The sequence below is a fragment of the Bidens hawaiensis genome, unplaced genomic scaffold (assembly GCF_021521415.1).
Source record: "Bidens hawaiensis isolate Kalapana, Puna unplaced genomic scaffold, B.hawaiensis_p1.1 tig00014466_1, whole genome shotgun sequence".
Classification (NCBI taxonomy): Eukaryota; Viridiplantae; Streptophyta; class Magnoliopsida; order Asterales; family Asteraceae; genus Bidens; species Bidens hawaiensis.
Genome location: NW_027492259.1, coordinates 201,795 through 220,595, shown reverse-complemented (window position 1 = coordinate 220,595; position 18,801 = coordinate 201,795). Strand labels below are relative to the sequence as shown.

At 33.4% G+C, this 18,801-nt stretch overlaps 2 protein-coding genes across 3 annotated transcripts; one reads left to right on the top strand and one right to left on the bottom strand.

Annotated features, from left to right (window-relative positions):
- Positions 1 to 212: 212 nt before the first annotated feature.
- Positions 213 to 2,354, top strand: LOC143546790 (protein LNK1-like). Of its 2 annotated transcripts, none has more exons than XM_077038375.1 (6): positions 213 to 704; positions 785 to 1,022; positions 1,095 to 1,718; positions 1,824 to 1,960; positions 2,049 to 2,175; positions 2,252 to 2,354. In XM_077038375.1, the coding sequence occupies exons 1-6, from the start codon at positions 409 to 411 to the stop codon at positions 2,336 to 2,338; spliced, it is 1,509 nt and encodes a 502-aa protein (XP_076894490.1). In that variant the 5' UTR covers positions 213 to 408; the 3' UTR covers positions 2,339 to 2,354. The 2 variants fall into 2 exon arrangements, with proteins under 2 accessions (XP_076894490.1, XP_076894491.1); XM_077038376.1 differs by having other exon boundaries at positions 215 to 704; positions 1,107 to 1,718.
- Positions 2,355 to 3,063: 709 nt separating this feature from the next.
- Positions 3,064 to 5,520, bottom strand: LOC143546789 (putative CRM domain-containing protein At3g25440, chloroplastic). The gene is made up of 3 exons (XM_077038374.1): positions 5,200 to 5,520; positions 3,786 to 4,187; positions 3,064 to 3,464 (listed from the first exon to the last, which is right to left on the bottom strand). Exons 1-3 carry the CDS (start codon positions 5,401 to 5,403, stop codon positions 3,333 to 3,335), a joined length of 738 nt encoding a protein of 245 aa, XP_076894489.1. The 5' UTR covers positions 5,404 to 5,520; the 3' UTR covers positions 3,064 to 3,332.
- Positions 5,521 to 18,801: the final 13,281 nt, after the last annotated feature.

The window sequence follows — 18,801 nt, the reverse complement described above, 5'->3', positions numbered from 1 at the left end:
ATCGCATACAACTAAGAAGGTTGTGATGCATTCATATGTATAGTTTTCGAAAGCATATTATTATTGACAACCAGAATAAAGACTCAAGCATTAATGCCACAGATGCTCATTTGTAATTGGTGAATTGTCATATGAAATTTAAGACGAGTTTTCAAAACTGTAGTTATAAACAGCTTCTATTTCTAACTGGATTTGCAGCTTGAGGATACTATTTGGGATGACTTTGATTGAGCTGATGACCATATAGTACTGCACCCTACTAACACTCAGACTAGTAGAAATTCATTGCAAGAAGACAGCAGTTACAAACCTTGGTGTGAAACAACTTTTGTATTGAGTAAAACTGGCAACCTTGATGCTTCTAGTAATATTTGTCAAGAAAAAGCAGAAACAGATTCTAAGCCATTGATGGAAAAGGAATCTCCATCTATTGCACCATCTGGTGTATTTAATGCTTCATGTGATGGTGATATTGTAAAAGACATGCCTAATTTGGCATCCGATGACACTAGAATGCAAAATAATTGCTTCAAAAATAGCTATGCCACATCAGCTGCAGATGATAATAACTCGTACACTTACTCGCTTACACAAGCAGGAAATCTTTGTTTTGTTGACAATAATTGTGAGAAGGAATCGGCAGATCTATCATACTATAACTGGCCTGATATAGGAAATTTCGAGGATGTTGACAAGATGTTAAGGTAAATGTTACAAATTTTTCTTTCTTCCCTTTTGCCAAATGAAACAATATATTTACATATGCTTTATTTTCCGAATGCAGAAGTTGTGATTCATCATTTGGACTAGGTGTTGCTGACAATGATGTTGAACTTGGCTGGTTTTCATCAGATCAAACTGAGAGTACTGAAGAAGCACTGAGGATGGATTTTAGATTCCCATGTCCCGAGCCAAGTGGTCTAAAAAATATATTACACCCAGATCATGATTCTTCAGAATCAAATAATCGCAGGTCTGGTTGTATCTCTGAAAACAAGGATGAACTTAATTTCAAAGATCAGGTAGTACAATATTGTGATAGCAAGCCTAATTTATGCTGATGTTAGTTATGCACTTCTGTTAATAATTGAGAGACCAATTTGCAGAATAGGCAGTCAAAACATCATAATCAGACGGAAGGGAAAAAAGCAGGACAAGGCATAGGAAATCATGATGGTTCCTTTTATCAAACAAGTGACTTGACAGGCAACAACAGTCGATTGTCTTCAAACAATACATTTGACCAAGTTTTTACCTCTGTAGACAACCAGCAACAGTATAGAAATCTAGAATATGATTATTTTGGTCACATGCAAAGCAACACTTGTTATTTAAATCCACATTATCCCAATCAAACTACATCTGTTCCAATGCTGTCGGGCAGTAAATCTGAACAACCAATGGGTTCTTCCTATGCATCTAATCAGGGTCGTTCAACAGAAAGTTCTGGTGATCCTTCATTTGAAAAGGCTGCTTCTGAAGTTGATGAACAGAAGCAATATATTGGAAGCCCGAGACAGATGGGTATGATGCTTCAGTCTTCAAAAGGTAAATTATTGATGAAGGAACGTGAAAGTGAAAGTGATGTTGAAGGAGTTCCAAAAGGAGTGGAGATAGGTTCATTAAATGTACACGAAAGCTCCTCCGTTAGTTCTGAGCTAGATGAAATCTCACTTGAAGCCACTAGTTTTCGCCAGCTAAGACGGGTTATGGAACAGGTATGACGGTTTTCCTATTGTCATGACAGTTGATTCTTAATTTCTTATTCTTAATTCTCTTGGTTTATTTTGTAAAGTTGCTTGCATTACATATGTGTTTTTCAGTTGGATTTGAGATCCAAGTTATGCATAAGGGACAGTCTGTATCGTTTGGCTAGAAGTGCTGAGCAAAGGCATAATGATCCAAGAATAAATAGCAGTAATGATCTTGGTGGGCCTTTAATGGCTGAAAGGTCTAACAAGTATGATCACTTCACTCTATCTATATGTTTTAATATATTGTACCTGTTTAGCCACAGGTTTCGGATCTTTTTAATATTCCGATTACAGATGCGCTGGATTCATGGATATAGAAACTGATACAAATCCAATAGATCGGTCTGTAGCACATTTATTATTTCACAGGCCTTCAGAATCACCTAAGTTGCCTACTCAATTGCCTCCCAAACGAAATCTGGTAAAATATACATGCAACTATACATAGATTTCATGTGGCCCGATTGTTATAACTTCACCATTTCCTTGATGAACAGAACCATGGGTCTTTTTCGGGACAGTCTATGCTAGTTTGTCAGGAGGAAGCTGCAGGTGAATCAAATAACACGATCCGTGGTAACTGAAATTAGGTGAGTTGTTTATATGTATATTGTTGTGCAATATAATGTATAAAATCATCCAAGAGGCCCGGTCAACATAATACGAGTGGGGCTTTTATAGTTTCTTGGTGTATATCTCTTGTGTTAGCAGTTTCTCTCTTTGGTTTTTAACTTTGGTGTCGTTAGTTTGCTTGTGTCTTTGTGACCTAATGATCCTGAGTTATGCATGTGAGTGCGGGTGCTTGGTGAATCGGTGATAGATTACATGTTGTTCCCACTTACTCAAGATTGAAAACATTTCTGCTTCTAGCCTCATATTCTTTTATATCAAATTCTTTCAATTCCTTTACGGGTTTGATGTTTTCATGATTGAATACTGTGTGTATTATATAGTTTGGGTTGAACCATATTTCCTGTTTGTTTGTTTATATAAACAAATTATAAAAACATAACCATAAATCATACTATAAAAACCATGAAATAATAATACAAGTTAACGTCACTCATACTTCGTTTGGCTATAGTAAACCATTTAAGTTATATTATTGTTTCACTCTTGTGAAGCTTTTCACTTGTATGTTTTTCTACGCACCAAGTATTTGCATCATGAGCACCATCTCATAACATGTCATGTAAGTATCACACAAAAGTTTAAAAAATAATTCTTTATTTGGATAAACTAATTGTTACATGGCGAGCAACCACCCTCCCCTCTCATCTTCAAGACTTAACAATCGCAATAACCATAACATGCACACCAAATCCAAACCGAGTTCTCTGGAGGTTGCAAATATGCAAACTCATATGCGTCTAACGGTGCAAAACCATCAAGAGATCCCAGTCCTTGCGGATGGAGATGAAGATCACGTGTGGATGGTGGCTGTAGCAGAGGTGGTGGTCAAATTGTTAACCTGACAGTCGTTAACAGACTGCTGCAGTTATATCATTCATACATATGTAGCCATTTCCATTTTTAATTCCAAATGCATAAAACCATATAGTAACATTTACCATCCACTTAATCCTTCGGTGAACTTTCCTTATTGAATCGCGCCTTATGCTTATAATACTCTTCCAGCTCGTTCTCCAGTTTCTCTACAAACTCACTCGTATGCTCAAGTGACTGTTCATATTTGTATTTTTCCAACGCCTGCAACATTCAACATCCAGAAAACTTTAGAACATTTAATCAGTTTATTTAAGAGCAGAGAACATGATCAACAACTTTATACCATCAAAGTTTCAAAAAAAAAAAAATCTAAAGCAACAATTTCAAAACTTCGATTCAAGATAATTTGATCAAGCAACCTGTCAAACGATGACATGTCGATAACTTTTGACCATGCCATCTTAATCTAACGTAACCCGTAACCAGGCTATCTTTTATAACTACCAACTACCTCGAACAAAAAAGTTGGAAACTTTAATGGTTTTTCAGGTCAAAACGATCATGTGGTAAAGAAAACCATACCTTGGCTTTTGAAAGGGTGTCTGGAGGCGACATAATCTCAGGCTGCACATAATTCTTTCCACGATAAAAAATAATAACATTATTGGTTTTGATGTCAATCACTATACCTTTACTTAATCGAGTTAACTCGTCAGCATATTCTTGAATTTGACCAGGCTTACAAGGTTTGCAAACAACCTTAACGGTCTCATGGTTCTTCCAATGAAGATGCATATTAAGAACAACTCCACCAAACACACCGCGTCTCCCAACAGGCACGTAATGTTTCTTTTTCTCTCCGGTTCGTTTAAGATAAAATTTTTCCTCCTCCGTTAAGCTTTCAGGGTCGTATACTTCAGGTGCGGGTTTTCGTACCTCAAATTTTCTTAGTTTTTCTATTAACCATTCTTCCTTTCTTTTGGCCTGATGAAGCAAGCAAATATATTTTTAAAACTAATTTAGCAGTAATTAGAGATGGCAAATGGGTTGGGTTGGGTCGAAACGGGTCGTGGGTTGAAACGAGTCATGGGTCGAAACGGGTTTGAGTCAGAATGGGTCAATTAAAAAAAGGGTTGTTTTGGTTTGGGTCGGAACTGGTTAGGGTCAGAACGGGTGTCTTTTTTTTTAATGAGGATAACGACGAAAACATTTTAGTTTTTTTAGATTTTTTGTTTTTTATTTATATTTTGAGTTATGAATTTTTTATTACTTTTTTGATTTTTTTTTTTGAAGGGTTTTATATTAAAGATCAAAAACCCCTCAAAAAAATATTCAAAATAATAATAAAATATTCATAACTCAAAATATAAATCATAAAAGAAAAAGTAAAAAAAACTAAAATGTTTTCTCCGTTGTCTTCCTTCAAAAAAAAAAACCCCCACCGAGAAATTGAACCGAAAATGAAAAAATCGACGAAAATGAAACAAAAAGCCAAAACTGAACCGAATCATCGAAATCGAAAAAATGATCAAAACGAAACTAAAAAAATTGAAACCGAACAAAAACGAAACTGAAAGATGGACAAAAACGAGTCTGGAATTGACCAAAAAGAAACCAAAACCCAACCCATCCCGTGTGAGAACTCGTGTTGACTTGAAACCTGAACCGAACCCGTTTCAATCTGAAACCCGTTTCGTGCTGAAACCTGTCTCGTGCGAAAACCCGTTCCGATCCGAAACCTGACACATTTCCTTAGGACACCAACCCACATCAACCCATTTCTTTGAACTTGTCAACCCATTTTGACCTGAAAATAACAAGATGAAATTTTAAATGACCCATTTTGCCCCATTTAGTTAAAATCTCTGACCCAAACAACCCATTTAATTTTTTAAAACAACTCAAATTGACCAATTTGAAATGGTTTGGGTCAAGATTGCACCGCTGGCAGTAATTAATACTAAAAGTTAAAACACAAGCCATAAATGAGTATAACCTTTCCAAGTCTGTGTAACATCCTAACTTCTGGATTCGAGGACCTCATCTTTTTCTTCGCTTTCAGGCGATAAAACCTTAGTTCGTTGAGTTTGGCCTTTTTAGACACTTTAATCCGTCTTTGTTTCTTTTCTCTTTCTGGTAAACCGTTAAGCTGATTCTGTTTGCCAATACAAAACCTGACATTATCTTTATCCATTGTCATCTCAACAGCGGAATTGGTGGCTAATCGAACATGTGACCTTAATGAATAAACATTATGCGGCAGAAATACAGGTTTTTGGCTAACATAACGAGTAATCAGATTGGAATTTGGACAATGATTCTGGCTTAACATATACCTGCATTCAATGATTACATGATTAATAGGGCTGTAAACGAACCGAACGAACACGAACAAGGCCTTGTTCATGTTCATTCATTAAGAAAATAAAGTGTTCACGAACGGTTCACGAACACTTACGGAACGAGATTTTATGTTCGTGTTCGTTTATTAAGGAAATTAATGTGTTCACGAACATGCATAAAATCGACGGAGCCTAGAGATTGAGTCCAACGTATTCATCAATGTGATTAATGAAAGCATGTAGACGAATCGAATGAACACGAACAATGGCCATATTCGTTTTGGTTCATTTAGTTTTAAAAGAACACAAAAACTTATCGAACAAATATTTATGTTCATGTTCGTTTATTTAAAAATGGACATTTGTGTTCATTTATGTCCGTTTGTTTAAAATCTAGATGAACATAACTGAACAAAGATAAACGAACATATATGAACAAATGTATATGAACACAAACAAGCATAAACGAAGAAAACACTTAAATGAACACAAATTAACAAATATAAAACCTTTGACCTATCCGGATAATATTTAATTATTTTCTATTAATACATAAACGAACATAAATAAACAGTCATAAACGAACGTTCATGAACATAAATGAACGAAAGGAACATGTGTTCATATTCGTAAGTTTAATTAAACGAACACAAATTTTTGTTCATGTTCGATCAAACGATCATCCCGCCGAACGGTTCACGAACAGTTCACCGAACGTTCGGTTCGTTTACAGGCCTAATGATTAGAATCGGTGTATGTTTGCATGCGTGCACGTCGGCTAACGGTTGACTAATATCCAGTGTTGCAAAAATCAGAATTAGTCGGCGACTAGTTGCTAATCGCCGGGCCACTGATTAAATCAGACTTTTTTTTCTTCTAACATTTTAAAAGGCAATTGGACCTTGGTTTTCTTATTGATTTATTATGTTTGAAGTATTTGTGTGAGCATTTATATGCAATTTTCAAAATAAAGATATAAAATTATAATCCGATTAATCGCCAATATGAGCTAATGAGTGTGAATTACGTATAATAAGTATTCGTGTAAACAATTGATTGTAAAAATAAATAAAACCCTAGAAAGAGAAATACTTGAATAAGATACAGATAGGTGAAGGTGAAGTGATGAGCAATGTTTACCCGAGAACGGAGGATGTGGTGGACATGTAAGTGTAATACGCCGGCCGACGGATCTGATTGACATGTGAACGGCGGCACTGCGACGGTAATCGGAGGAGTGTGGTGGTCTACTGGTGGAGAAGGAATTGAATCCCTTGAATTTTTATTATTTTAATAAATAAAATATTATTTAACAAACAGCTTTTCTTCAATAACTTACCAGTTATCACTCACGTATTTTTTTTTGAGGTAATTACGTAATTTTAGTATCATTTTTAAATTTATTGTAAATAATAACTTCATTTTTTTAAGACTTGTAATTTTAATAAATTTTTTTAACTCCCTCTATTTATATATTAAGTCAGGGGTATTTTGATAACTTTCTTATTTACTTTGTTTTTTTTTCTTTTCTTTTAATCAAATTCCCCCTTCTAATATCTAACCCTAAAATCCTTAACACAAAGATCTCTCACATCCTGTCATCATTGATCATCAACGTGAAAATGTTAATATATAAAATCAAAGAAGCAACATTATCTTCAATCCCTTTTCATGATATTCACAAAATCCTAAACTATCAACCATCTTTCAATCTTAAATGAAAGGTTGAACTTGCACGATTTTGTTTGGAACAGGGGAAGGGAAAGGGGAGGATGAAGATGATATATGCTTTCTATAAAATGGGGGCATTTGGTTAAAAGAAAAGAAAAAAGAAATAAAGAAAATAACAAAGTTATTAAAGTATCCCTGACTTAACGGACATAAATAGACGGGGTTAAAAAAAGTACTAAAATTGCAAGTTATAGAGTAATAAATTCAAAAACGATACTAAAGTTGCGTAATTACACAAAACACAGGTACTAAAATGACACTTAACTCTTTTTTTAAGCAACTATAAATTACAAAATTTACTTACATGTGTAATAAATTAATTTAATTTATTTTAATTCTCTAAGTTTTGTTATGAAATCAATTTTACTTGGTAAACCTTTTATATGGAATAAAGTCATGTACTCTACCTATATGGATGTCCAGTTCTCTCTCATATCTAATTATTTTGAAAAATTAAATAGATGATTTTGTTTAATGTTCCTTTTTTCTCCATACGTATCTGATACAAATTTTAGCAAAAATCAAATTGTATAGTATTTTTTAATCAATCATACTGCATTACAACTTGCACATCACATGATTTGAACCCTTAATTTTTTGGTTGTGGGACACTCTGTTAAAACATTATAAATTACCATCACACATCATCATGATTGTTGGTATCAATCAACTTCCTGATATATTATGCAATTATTTAATTGCTGATTTGGGGTCACATCTTTATTTGTTAAAATCTGCTTTTACAATAAAATTTAGAAAATATTATGTTGCGGGTTTAATATAGCTCTCCATGACTCATTTCCTGCTTAAAATTCAATCTTTCATTACCTTTTAGATTTTTTGGCTGAAATTTTGATTCATCGTTTGATTTCTTGCTTCGACTTTTGTAGCAATTGTAAAAAATTTCGTGCCGAAATGTTAGCTTTTAAGAATTGAAGGGCCGGGATGTAAACATATGATATGGTCATTCCAAATATGAAAATAAAATATTTAGGTTAAACGATTGTTTAAAAGGAAAATAAACATTCAAAGTATTGAGGTATTTAACCGAGCGGCTATATTTTATTACCTTTTAAATATTTTATAATAAATAATATATATTTGTATAATATATTCTAGAAGGATATAAGAAAATATTTACTCTCCTAAAAACATGTGATGTACACATGTAAGGCTTTAAACTAATGGCGGAGGTGAAATGACCCATGTAATAGTCTAGTGTCACATTTCATAATATTCCAACACCTCATGTAATACTATTGTAACACCTCAGATTTTTTGTATTTGTTTAAACCGATTCGAAAATGTAATTCGGATCTTTTGAACTGATTAAAACTTGTATTTAACTTGTTTTAACTTATTTTATAATTCCATAACTTTCAATCATGATAAATAATCCTTAGAAACCTTTAAAATCGCTTAAAACGGCAAAAAATCGCATTTTCGGGAACTACAGTGACTAATTTTGTCAATTCTTTCATATTTTTGATTAAATTAATGAAACTTAAACTCTAAGAAATGTTATAGCTGGTCCAATTTCGTTTTCTTGGTCTCCAAGCCAAATTTTATTAGTTATTGTACCATATTTTCTCATTAAATAACTTATTTTGTTTTCTCATTTGTTTTTTGCAACCAAATCGCTTATTTTAGGCATAAATCAAGTGTTTTAAGCCCCAAGAGATCCCCCAAAGCTTAGATACATGTCTATATTCATTAAACCTTGTCCAAGAACGAATTTTACTGATTTTAATGTTGCTTTGATCATTAAAACTCGATTCGGTTTCTTAAACGAGTAAATAACCATAATTAGTTCGTTTTAGTGTTTCCTATATAAACAACCCTTATTTCTCCTGCCATAAACTTCCCTAAACCTAAATAAACACCCTCTAGCCGTCACCTACCTCCAACCTTCATCACCTTCTTCGGTTTTTGATTTATTGTTGAAGATACGCTCATAAACGGTTGACTTTGCATACGTGTGGACCTTTGACTCATTGTTTCTCTTGATCCTTTCACTTTCCGGGTAAGTTGTAAACATAGAAATCGTTCATACATATTCCCTAGTCAATAACCTTCAATTAATTTTGGTGGTTGAAGGGTGTTGACTGGTCAAATTGTTTAAAACTCGCTAAAGGATAAAATAGTCAACTAGTTTGACTTAATGTTTTCTCATACTTCTGGTCGGATTCAACGTTCGGTCTAGAAGATTTTTATTCTCGTAATGAAATTTTAAGGCTACTAACCAAAACCCGACTTCCGAATCACTGTTTAGATTCTGGTCAGTACCAGCTCGCTTAAATCTTAAAACAAACATAACTTGAGTTCTAAACGTCCGTTTGGATTGATTCCAGCGGCCACGAGTTTGTTTTTAATTGTATTATTATATTTCAATGATTCAAATTTTGATTTTTTATAGCATTTGACATATAGTGGACGACTCGCTTATTTGTTAGCTCGTTTAATCGTATTTAGTAATCGCTTAAGGTGAGTTTGATCATTCCCCTTTTTATCTACTGTTTTCAAACGTTTTGGGGACATATGTGTACTTACTCATATTTTCTATCATATATTATATACAAACTCGCAAACATAATCATTGTGTGAATATCAATTGAATGCTATCTGCTAATTGCTATTTGCTTATGTGTATATTCTATCACTGTCAGAGAGGTCCAACATATCCCCTTGTATAGGGTTCTCATTAGTACGATCATACGACCGTCTTAGTAACCGGAGCCCGATTCACTTGGCGAAGGTAAAACGACAACTTTAGTCATCGTAATCAATGCCTGATTCGATTGACAACGATTCATTGACACACTAGCAAGTCTTGGGTTAGTCTTTGGTTGTGTTTATGGTTGATATATGCTTTGTTATGATTTTATTGATTACTATCAAATGTGTTGTTTGCGTATTTAATATTTATCATTTATTATTTACTTATTATATAATTATTTGTTGTGTCAAAATTGATGATCATCTCACTCAACTTTATGTTGACAAACTCCATTTTCTACGCATATACAGGATGCTTTGTATAGAAGATTGAAGTTGGACACTTAGACAAGACCTTAGGATATAAACAAGATAATCATTATTTGAGCTTACATTCATGTATTTAAATTGTTTGTTGTATTTGGATATTGTGTGTATACTTTCAATAAAATAATTAATTAGATATTGTCACCTTTTATGTATTATAGTATCGTTGAGCTGTGAGCAATCGGATCACGCCTCAGCATTTTCGCCTTAGGTTGGGGTATGACAACTATGACTAGTTATGAGTGTGGAAGTAAGGTTATAAACCATCCGTGAAACATCGCAAAGACTGAAGGACAAAGGCAACCAACCGTGGGACGTGAAAGATCCTCTGCAAGGGAGAAGTGTCACACCCCAACCTAAGGTGTAAGGCCCCCGACCCGGGTGCCCTACTTTCTCGCTGGTCAGATTTACTCATTCACATAATTCATAAAATCAGAGTTAATTAAAACATTTCGCTGAAATAAAAGTCATTCATTCATTCATAACATAACCATCTTGTCTTAACATATCATAACATAAGTCTTTTAATCATAAAACATAAAACATAAAACAACACGGGTGTCTTCTTCATAACGATGCCAGTCTTTCTCGTATTGCCACGTGTCCCACTCTAAGCAACCTGTCTCATCCTACTCACCTGTGTGCATACTAAAAGTCAGCTACGCTGAGTGAGTTCTAGTTAATCAATTAACATACAATACATTCACGTCCATACTTATACGCGTCCGAAGATACGTATTTCGTACGTTACTTGCTATTACTCATTCATATATACTTTACATACATTCATACGTATTTTCACACTTTCTTTCCTACTTTTCTAAGGTATACCGCAAACTATCCTACTTCTACTATGTCACACCCCAAATCTAGGCCTAGGAGTGTGACCAATAGTTGATACCTGTTTTTAAAATATATCAGAGTTGCGGGTTATTAGCGGTAGTCTTTGTTTATAAAATAATAATTTAATTTGAAAATCTTGGAAAATAAATATCCAAGTATTTAGTTTACAAACCTTGTTTATTCCTGTTTTAATTATTTAAAACTAAGCCATCTCCATCTGCGAGCATCTAACTCCATAAATGACTCTTATGCCTTGTTATCTGTACTATGCTTGCTTTTCCTGTAATGTGGGGAAAAATACGTCAGCGATATGCTGGTGAATCGTTGACTCTAAAAACATTTAAATAACAATTATAATACAAATATAGATTGCTCAACATATCCCAGCAGATATATTGCTATACCCGGTATTTGTAACACTGCCCTACACACATACAAGTCTCCGAGCCACGTAGCCTATTCCGAAGGAAAGATACGATCGTTAGCCCGCTGCCATGTAGCCTTTGATAGTTTAGGCTGAACAGTTATGTTTGGATCCAGACACATGCGTATTCGGTCTGAGTTGTTTTGTTCTCTAATTTGTATTATAACGTTTTAGAGATCACGTAATCTCATGTAAACGTTTGACTGACTCTGTAAGACAAACAACTTGTCTATCTTATAGAGTATAAATATGTTTTGATTGATTGTGAAGGTTTAACGTATTCACGTTATAAAAAGGTTGAATGTATTCACCTGTGATTGTGATCGCCTGTCTGAATGATGTGGTGATCTCGTTTGAAAACCTTTATGAATGAATGATGATTGACCTATTATAAAATAGGTTTATATAAACACCTGGACCGTCTCTTGATCCAGCTACAGACCTTTAGTCTGGTTTTGATAGCTTTAAACCTTGACTGATCATTTGTTTGCATAAAATATTTAGACCCGTAGTCTTTTCATTTGTTTACAAATCATGTGTTGAGTTTCTTCTTCATGAAGAAACATCTATTGATAGGTTTCTTTTTCAAGAAGAAACATTGAATAACTATAACCCTGATATATAAAATCTTACGTTTCTTAATCACGAAGAAACATAAATTTTAATTATATCTTTTGCATATAATGTTTCTTAATTGTGAAGAAACTATTTATGACTTATATCTTCTTGTATGTAAAAGCTTATGTTTCTTAATCACGAAGAAACATTATCTTAACTATAACCTGTGAATGTTATATTTCTTAATCATAAAGAAATATTATTTTTTACTATATCCTTTGTATGTGAATGCTTACGTTTCTTAAGCATGAAGAAACATTAATTTGATCATAACTTTCTATTTATGAAAAGTTATATTATTGCTTAAATATGATCAAGGTTTGGCTATAGCCCCGACTATGGTATAAGCCAAATATAATAATAAATTAATATTTAGGCAGAACCCTACCTTACGCGGGTATACGGAGTTTATATGCCTAAGCTTGTACGGGCAACACTTCTACTTTCTATTGCGTATCGAGGCTCAAACCGTTGGAACTTCGGGGCTTGGAATGCACTACGAGGTATGGTACGCAAAACGAGGCTAACTATGTGAAAGTGGTGGTGTTTGGTGTGAGAATGGAAATGCCGTGAGCCTCCCCTTTTATAGCCAAAATTGGGTTCCATCGCGTAGCGCGATGGTCCCTTCTACTTGGGCATCGCGTAGCGCGATGTCAGGGAATGACACGTGTTATGCTGACTCATCCCTAACGTCTGCCACGTGTCCCCCCCGTTGCGACACGTGTCTGGTGACTCACACAACCCCATCGCGTAGCGCGATGGTGTTTTTCCTGGGCTCATTGCGTAGCGCGATGGGTCTTGAAATCATATTTTTAACTTTTGGTCCCTTGTCTTTGATAACTTGCCACTTCTTAATCATACTTCCATGTGCAAAGTGCGCCATCAAAATGCCACATTACGCCCATCGCCCGAGTCCTAGTCCGAGTCCGAGCGCGTGCGCGTTGGGTGCTTCGCACCCTACGCTAGGACTATGGAGATTGTATTGTCACAACGTAGTAAATTATTAATAACTAGTGTTTCACCCAGCGTGCGCCTGGGCAATAGTAAAGCCCAAGCGTTGTCGGTCACAAGTGTTGAGGCGGTGAGTCGATACGAATTCGGTTGGTTCCAGTTACTTGTGTTATTGTACCAAAACTAAAACCAAAATTAAAAAATAATAAAATTTGAGATGGACCAATGGGGTGGTGTTACATTCGGTCGGTTTTCGTTACGTTTGTTACGGACCGAAACTAAAACAAACCAAAAAGGATTAATACAAAGTTGCCCAATCGACACTTTAAGGCACCAAACTTCTTGTTTGTATTATATAATAATAATAATAATAATAATAATAATAATAATAATAATAATAATAATAATTTTCTGTTGTTTGTGTACGATTTTGGAGCATCATGAATCATCCCACATCGTAACAGGAGAAAACAAATGCTGCTTTATATAATTAACTTGGGCTTCCGAAATCACCCAAGACCAACGGACAATGTGATTGGGCTCTGAATCCACGCTAGTGGCGAGCTCAGGAGAGTCCCCGGGCCCTTTACTTTACGCTGAGACGCGGGCCTGGAAACAGGTTAGGCTTCCAGCGATTGAATTCGGTTTGAGCCAGAAATGGTTTGATGGGTGACAACGTTTGGTTCAAACGTTTTTAATTTATTTTAATTATACCGAACATTATTAATTTATTTTATATATAATTATATGTGAACAAATATATAAATATACAGACAACAAACCTAAAATATAAGTATACAATTTTTTAAACCCTTTAAAATTGTTCTTATTCCGTCAATTTTATAGTTTTATTAGTTCGATTCAAGTTTTCGGAATACTAAAAGTTTGTTTACATGTTAGTTATATCTCACTTCAAACTTCTTTCGCCTAAAAATTTACAACCTATTATACGTTTGTCTAAAAACTACTAGTTTGTTTACAAAATATATTATTTACGTTCTTCAAACTTGTTTCTTATTGAAAATTTTAAAGTAAAAAAAAATAAAAAAAATGCTCGAAATCGCTCGATGTTCGTTTGAAAAATGCTCGGTTCGATTTTGGCTCGTTTCATTTTTCGCTCTTTTCGAATTTCAGCCGTTCGGTTCGGTTCGGTTGTAAACGAACCAAGCGACGAGCAACCCTTCGCTTGGTTCGGCTCGGCTCGTGAATAGCCCTAGCTGAGACAAGTGTGGAGCCTAATGGATTCTAGTTTGAAGTGAATTAGGCCGATAAGCACAGTCATTCACATGGTCCATTGTGACTAACTGAACGGGGCTTATGATTCGTTGGTCTATTTTTTTTTAGTATTTTGTTTAATGCATGAGATGTGAATACGAAGTTATCTAGTCGTATTCTTATAACATGTAATATAATTGGATAAAATGGTTAGTCAGTCGAGTTACAGTTAAACAAGTCAACCAAACTACACACGTTTAATTAACGAAATAAAAGTCTGTAATTATATACACAAACATGACACCTAGGCCCAATTATACATCATTTAACACATTCCCAATTATACATCATTTAACACATTAATAAAGGTCTATCTATTTTAATACCTATTATAATAATAATAATAATAATTATAATTTTTTATTAAAATATGAGCATTGTGTAAGAACAAAATCTATAATAACTCAAAATATTTCAAATAATAAATAACAATAAATATGTTTATGGGTCCACACAGTTACTATATTCTAAAAGTGTGAACAATATTTGCACTAAAACAAGTTCAGACTTCTGATGAAAGGGACCTAAAATCCTACTTATTAATCATACTTTGAAGACCACAAACCAAAACTCTACCCTAAAAAGTAAATAGCGAATAAATAAAAATAAAGGGAAAAAAAACAAAAACCAACATCTCATAAGCCCTACAAATGCATTTGCAAATAAGCACATTCATCCACTCCATTAAGCTCCTCTCTGGCACCTCACAAGCCATGCCACATTTCATCACTCCTAACCTCCCTAAGATGAATTTTCACCATCACTCCCTTCTTACTTCAATTATAAAACCCAAGCTAGCCTCACCATTCTATTTCATCACAAGCACTTGAAAATCTTTCTCTGTTACAAGCAACTCTCTCCATTCAATGCATAGTACAAGAAGCTTGTAGTAATTTTGGTCTAAAACCAAATTTTAATTAAATTTTGGGCTTCTCAAAGAATTGGGTATAAACAGAGGTTTGATATAATAGAAATCTTAATAATCGTTCAAATCTCTATGTTGCTTTTAATGATCAAGAAAACCCCATTAAAAAGTACTGTTAGTATTATTTTGTTATATTATTGGATTCAGCAAAAACCTTATATCAAAATATGTACATATTATAAGCATCTTTGTCAAATAAATAGCAAATCATTTTTTATGACATTCCAGTTATACAGTTATAACTTACAAAATTGGTCAGACTAAACAAACTAATATCATTGACAATTGAATTTCAATAAACTACTCAACATCAACAATTTTGCAGTTATATTCAATAAATTGTTTAAATCTCAGACCCGGTACCAGCTGTTAGTTTGTTCATATGTGCAAAAACATTTTTTCTACTTATTAGTAATTTCGGTAACATTATTTAATACATTTTTTGTAATATCCGATAAATAATTAACGAAATAAAAGTCTTCAATTCTATACACAAACATGACTCCTAAGCCCAATTATACATTTTAGTAATTTCGGCTCACTAAATTGTATTCGACATTTTAAGCCTGACCGAAACTCATCCATAAAATCCCCAAGCGGTGTACTTGGATTCATGCTATGAACGACACACATGAAATCAATGAATATCTCTTTTGGATGTGGTATGTAATCCATCATTGCACCAGATGAGTCATTACAACCAACAACATTCCCCATCCTTTCATATATCGGGCAAAATTTGGACTCATAGTAGCACTCCATGAAGATCACTGCAAATATAAACGTAAACAGAAAAGTATCACGAGCACCATAAACTAGTCAAAAACACACAGTAGATGACCTAACAGAATCCTATCATATGACAGACAATCACCAAGGAAACTGTGAAACAATAAAACTCGCCAAACAATCCTAAGCAAACATACGCATCGAGTAAATAACAAGAAACCTCTTACTTAATCATAAACCATAACGAAAGCAAAGTCCAAACTATAATCCAATCTCAACAAAGTTCATCATAAACCTAGGTGGTCTAAGGGTTTAGCCAACAACCATACTCAAGAACAAACCAAATAAATAAGGTTCAAAAACTGAATTCATAAATAATACAATAAAATCAAATCAATAATAAGGATGCTTGAATAAGCAGGTGTTGAACCCGAATGCTTTCTTCTCGAACCAAAGTGCTTTCCCTAATGGCTGCCAATTCTCTTGTTAAAACTCCAATAGGGGCCGATCCCCAAATCTGCTTCCTTGCGGCTCCCCGAAATATCTCAATCTTTTCTTTGAACTGCCGTCTCAGCCCCATTATATACTGAGGGTTCTTTTTTTACTTTCCATTATGATGACTCCTTTTCGTTTGATTTCTCCTCACACGTGGGCCCATGAACCATCCAATTAGTGGGCCGTTGTATTGCAGTAAAAATCAAAACAAAAGAATACATGTTAGTATTATTTGTTAATATGTATATTTATTTCTTCTGGGACTTAATTGAAATTTATAACTATTAACTTTATGAGATTTTTCCATATGTATCAAACTTTTGTTTCAATTATTCAAATTTCAAGTTATATCTTTAATAGGATATTGTGAATTTAATATTACATGTAAATTGGATTACATCGAAACAGAAGGCAAGCGGGCAACAAGCTGCGCCGCTACTCCTTTTTGAATCGCAGTGATAATAACAATAATAATAATATAATTATTATTAAAATAATTAAAGCAGTGATATTAAATAGTTAAAATAATAATAACAATAATTAAAGCAGTGATAATAATATAAACTCTATTCGAATATTCACTCGTTGATCATAAGTTAGTAAAGTTTACTCGTTTCAGCTTGTTTGATCAAGAAACATTGAAAATCCATATATGAGCCAATTAGAAATACTATTCAATAAAAACCCAACTCAAAATACTTGAAAGCATAGGAAATATTTATATAATATTATGTATATTTTAGACCATATCATAGTAATAATTTTTTGTTAAAATATGAGCATTGTGTTAGAACAAAATCTATAATAACTCAAAAGATTTCAAATAATAAATAACAATAAATATGTTTATGGCTCCCGACAGTTACTATATTCCAAAAATGTGAACAATATTTGCATGAAAACAAGTTCTGGCTTCTGATGAAAGGGACGTAAAATCCTACTTGTTAATCATACTTTGAAGACCACAAACCAAAACTCAACCCTATAAAGTAAATAGCAAATAAATAAAAATAAAGGAAAAAAAAACAAAAACCTGCATCTCATAAGCCCTACAAAAGCACATTCATCCACTCCGTTAAGCTCCTCTCTGGCACCTCACAAGCCGTGCCACGTTTCATCACCCCTAACCTCCCCAAGATGAATTTTCACCATCACTCCCTTCTCACTTAAATTATAAAACCCAAGCTAGCCTCACCTTTTATTTCATCACAAGCAATTGAAAATCTTTCTCTGTTACAAGCAACTCATTTAATGCATAATACAAGAAGCTTGTAGTAATTTTGATCTAAAACCTAATTTTGATTAAATTTTGGGGTTCTCAAAGAATTGGGTATAAACAGAGGTTTGATATAATAGAAAGCTTAATAATCGTTCAAATCTCTGTGTTGTTTTTAATGATCAAGAAAACCCTATTAAAAAATTCTGTTAGTTTTATTTTGTTATATTCTTGGTTTTAGCACACCTTATATCAAAATATGTACATAATATAAGCATCTTTGTCAAATAAATAGCAAATCATTTTTTATGACATTTCAGTTATACAATTATAACTTACAAAATTGGTCAGACTAAACAAACTAATATTATTGACAATTGAATTTCAATAAACTACTTAACATCAACAATTTTGCAGTTATATTCAATAAATTGTTTAAATCTCAGACCCGCTACCAGCTGTTAGTTTGTTCACATCTACAAAAACATATTTTCTACTTATTATTAAATTTGGTAACATCACTTAATACATTTTTTTTGTAATATCCAAAAAATAATTAACGAAATAAAAGTCTGCATTTCTATACAAACATGACTCCTAAGCCCAATTATACATCATTTTACACATTAATAAAGGTCTATCTATTTTACCACCTGTAGTAATAATAATAATAATAATAATAATAATAATAATAATAATAATAATAATAATAATAATTTTATTAAAATATTGAGCATTGTGTTAGAACAAAATCTATAATTCTCAAAAGATTTCAAATAATAAATAAAAATAAATATGTTTATGGGTCTAGACAGTTACTATATTCAAAAAATGTGAACAATATTTGCATGGAAACAAGTTCTGAGAACATTCTCATCCAACTCTTTATTTTGTGTGAGGGGTGTTTTTATAATTTAGAGAGTGATTCAGGGTGTTGTGAGTGAAGAGTTTTTATATTTTAGAAAAAGTAGTGATTTTTCTGTATATTTGAAAAGTTACTGTTCATC

Coding starts and splice junctions, on each gene's coding strand:
- LOC143546790 (XM_077038375.1), top strand. CDS start 409: ATGGAAAAGGAATCTCCATCTATTGCACCATCTGGTGTATTTAATGCT. Junction 1,023..1,094: donor AACTTAATTTCAAAGATCAG/GTAGTACAATAT, acceptor AATAATTGAGAG/ACCAATTTGCAGAATAGGCA. Junction 1,719..1,823: donor TAAGACGGGTTATGGAACAG/GTATGACGGTTT, acceptor TGTGTTTTTCAG/TTGGATTTGAGATCCAAGTT.
- LOC143546789 (XM_077038374.1), bottom strand. CDS start 5,403: ATGACAATGGATAAAGATAATGTCAGGTTTTGTATTGGCAAACAGAAT. Junction 4,188..5,199: donor TGTTACACAGACTTGGAAAG/GTTATACTCATT, acceptor TTGCTTCATCAG/GCCAAAAGAAAGGAAGAATG. Junction 3,465..3,785: donor ACACCCTTTCAAAAGCCAAG/GTATGGTTTTCT, acceptor TGAATGTTGCAG/GCGTTGGAAAAATACAAATA.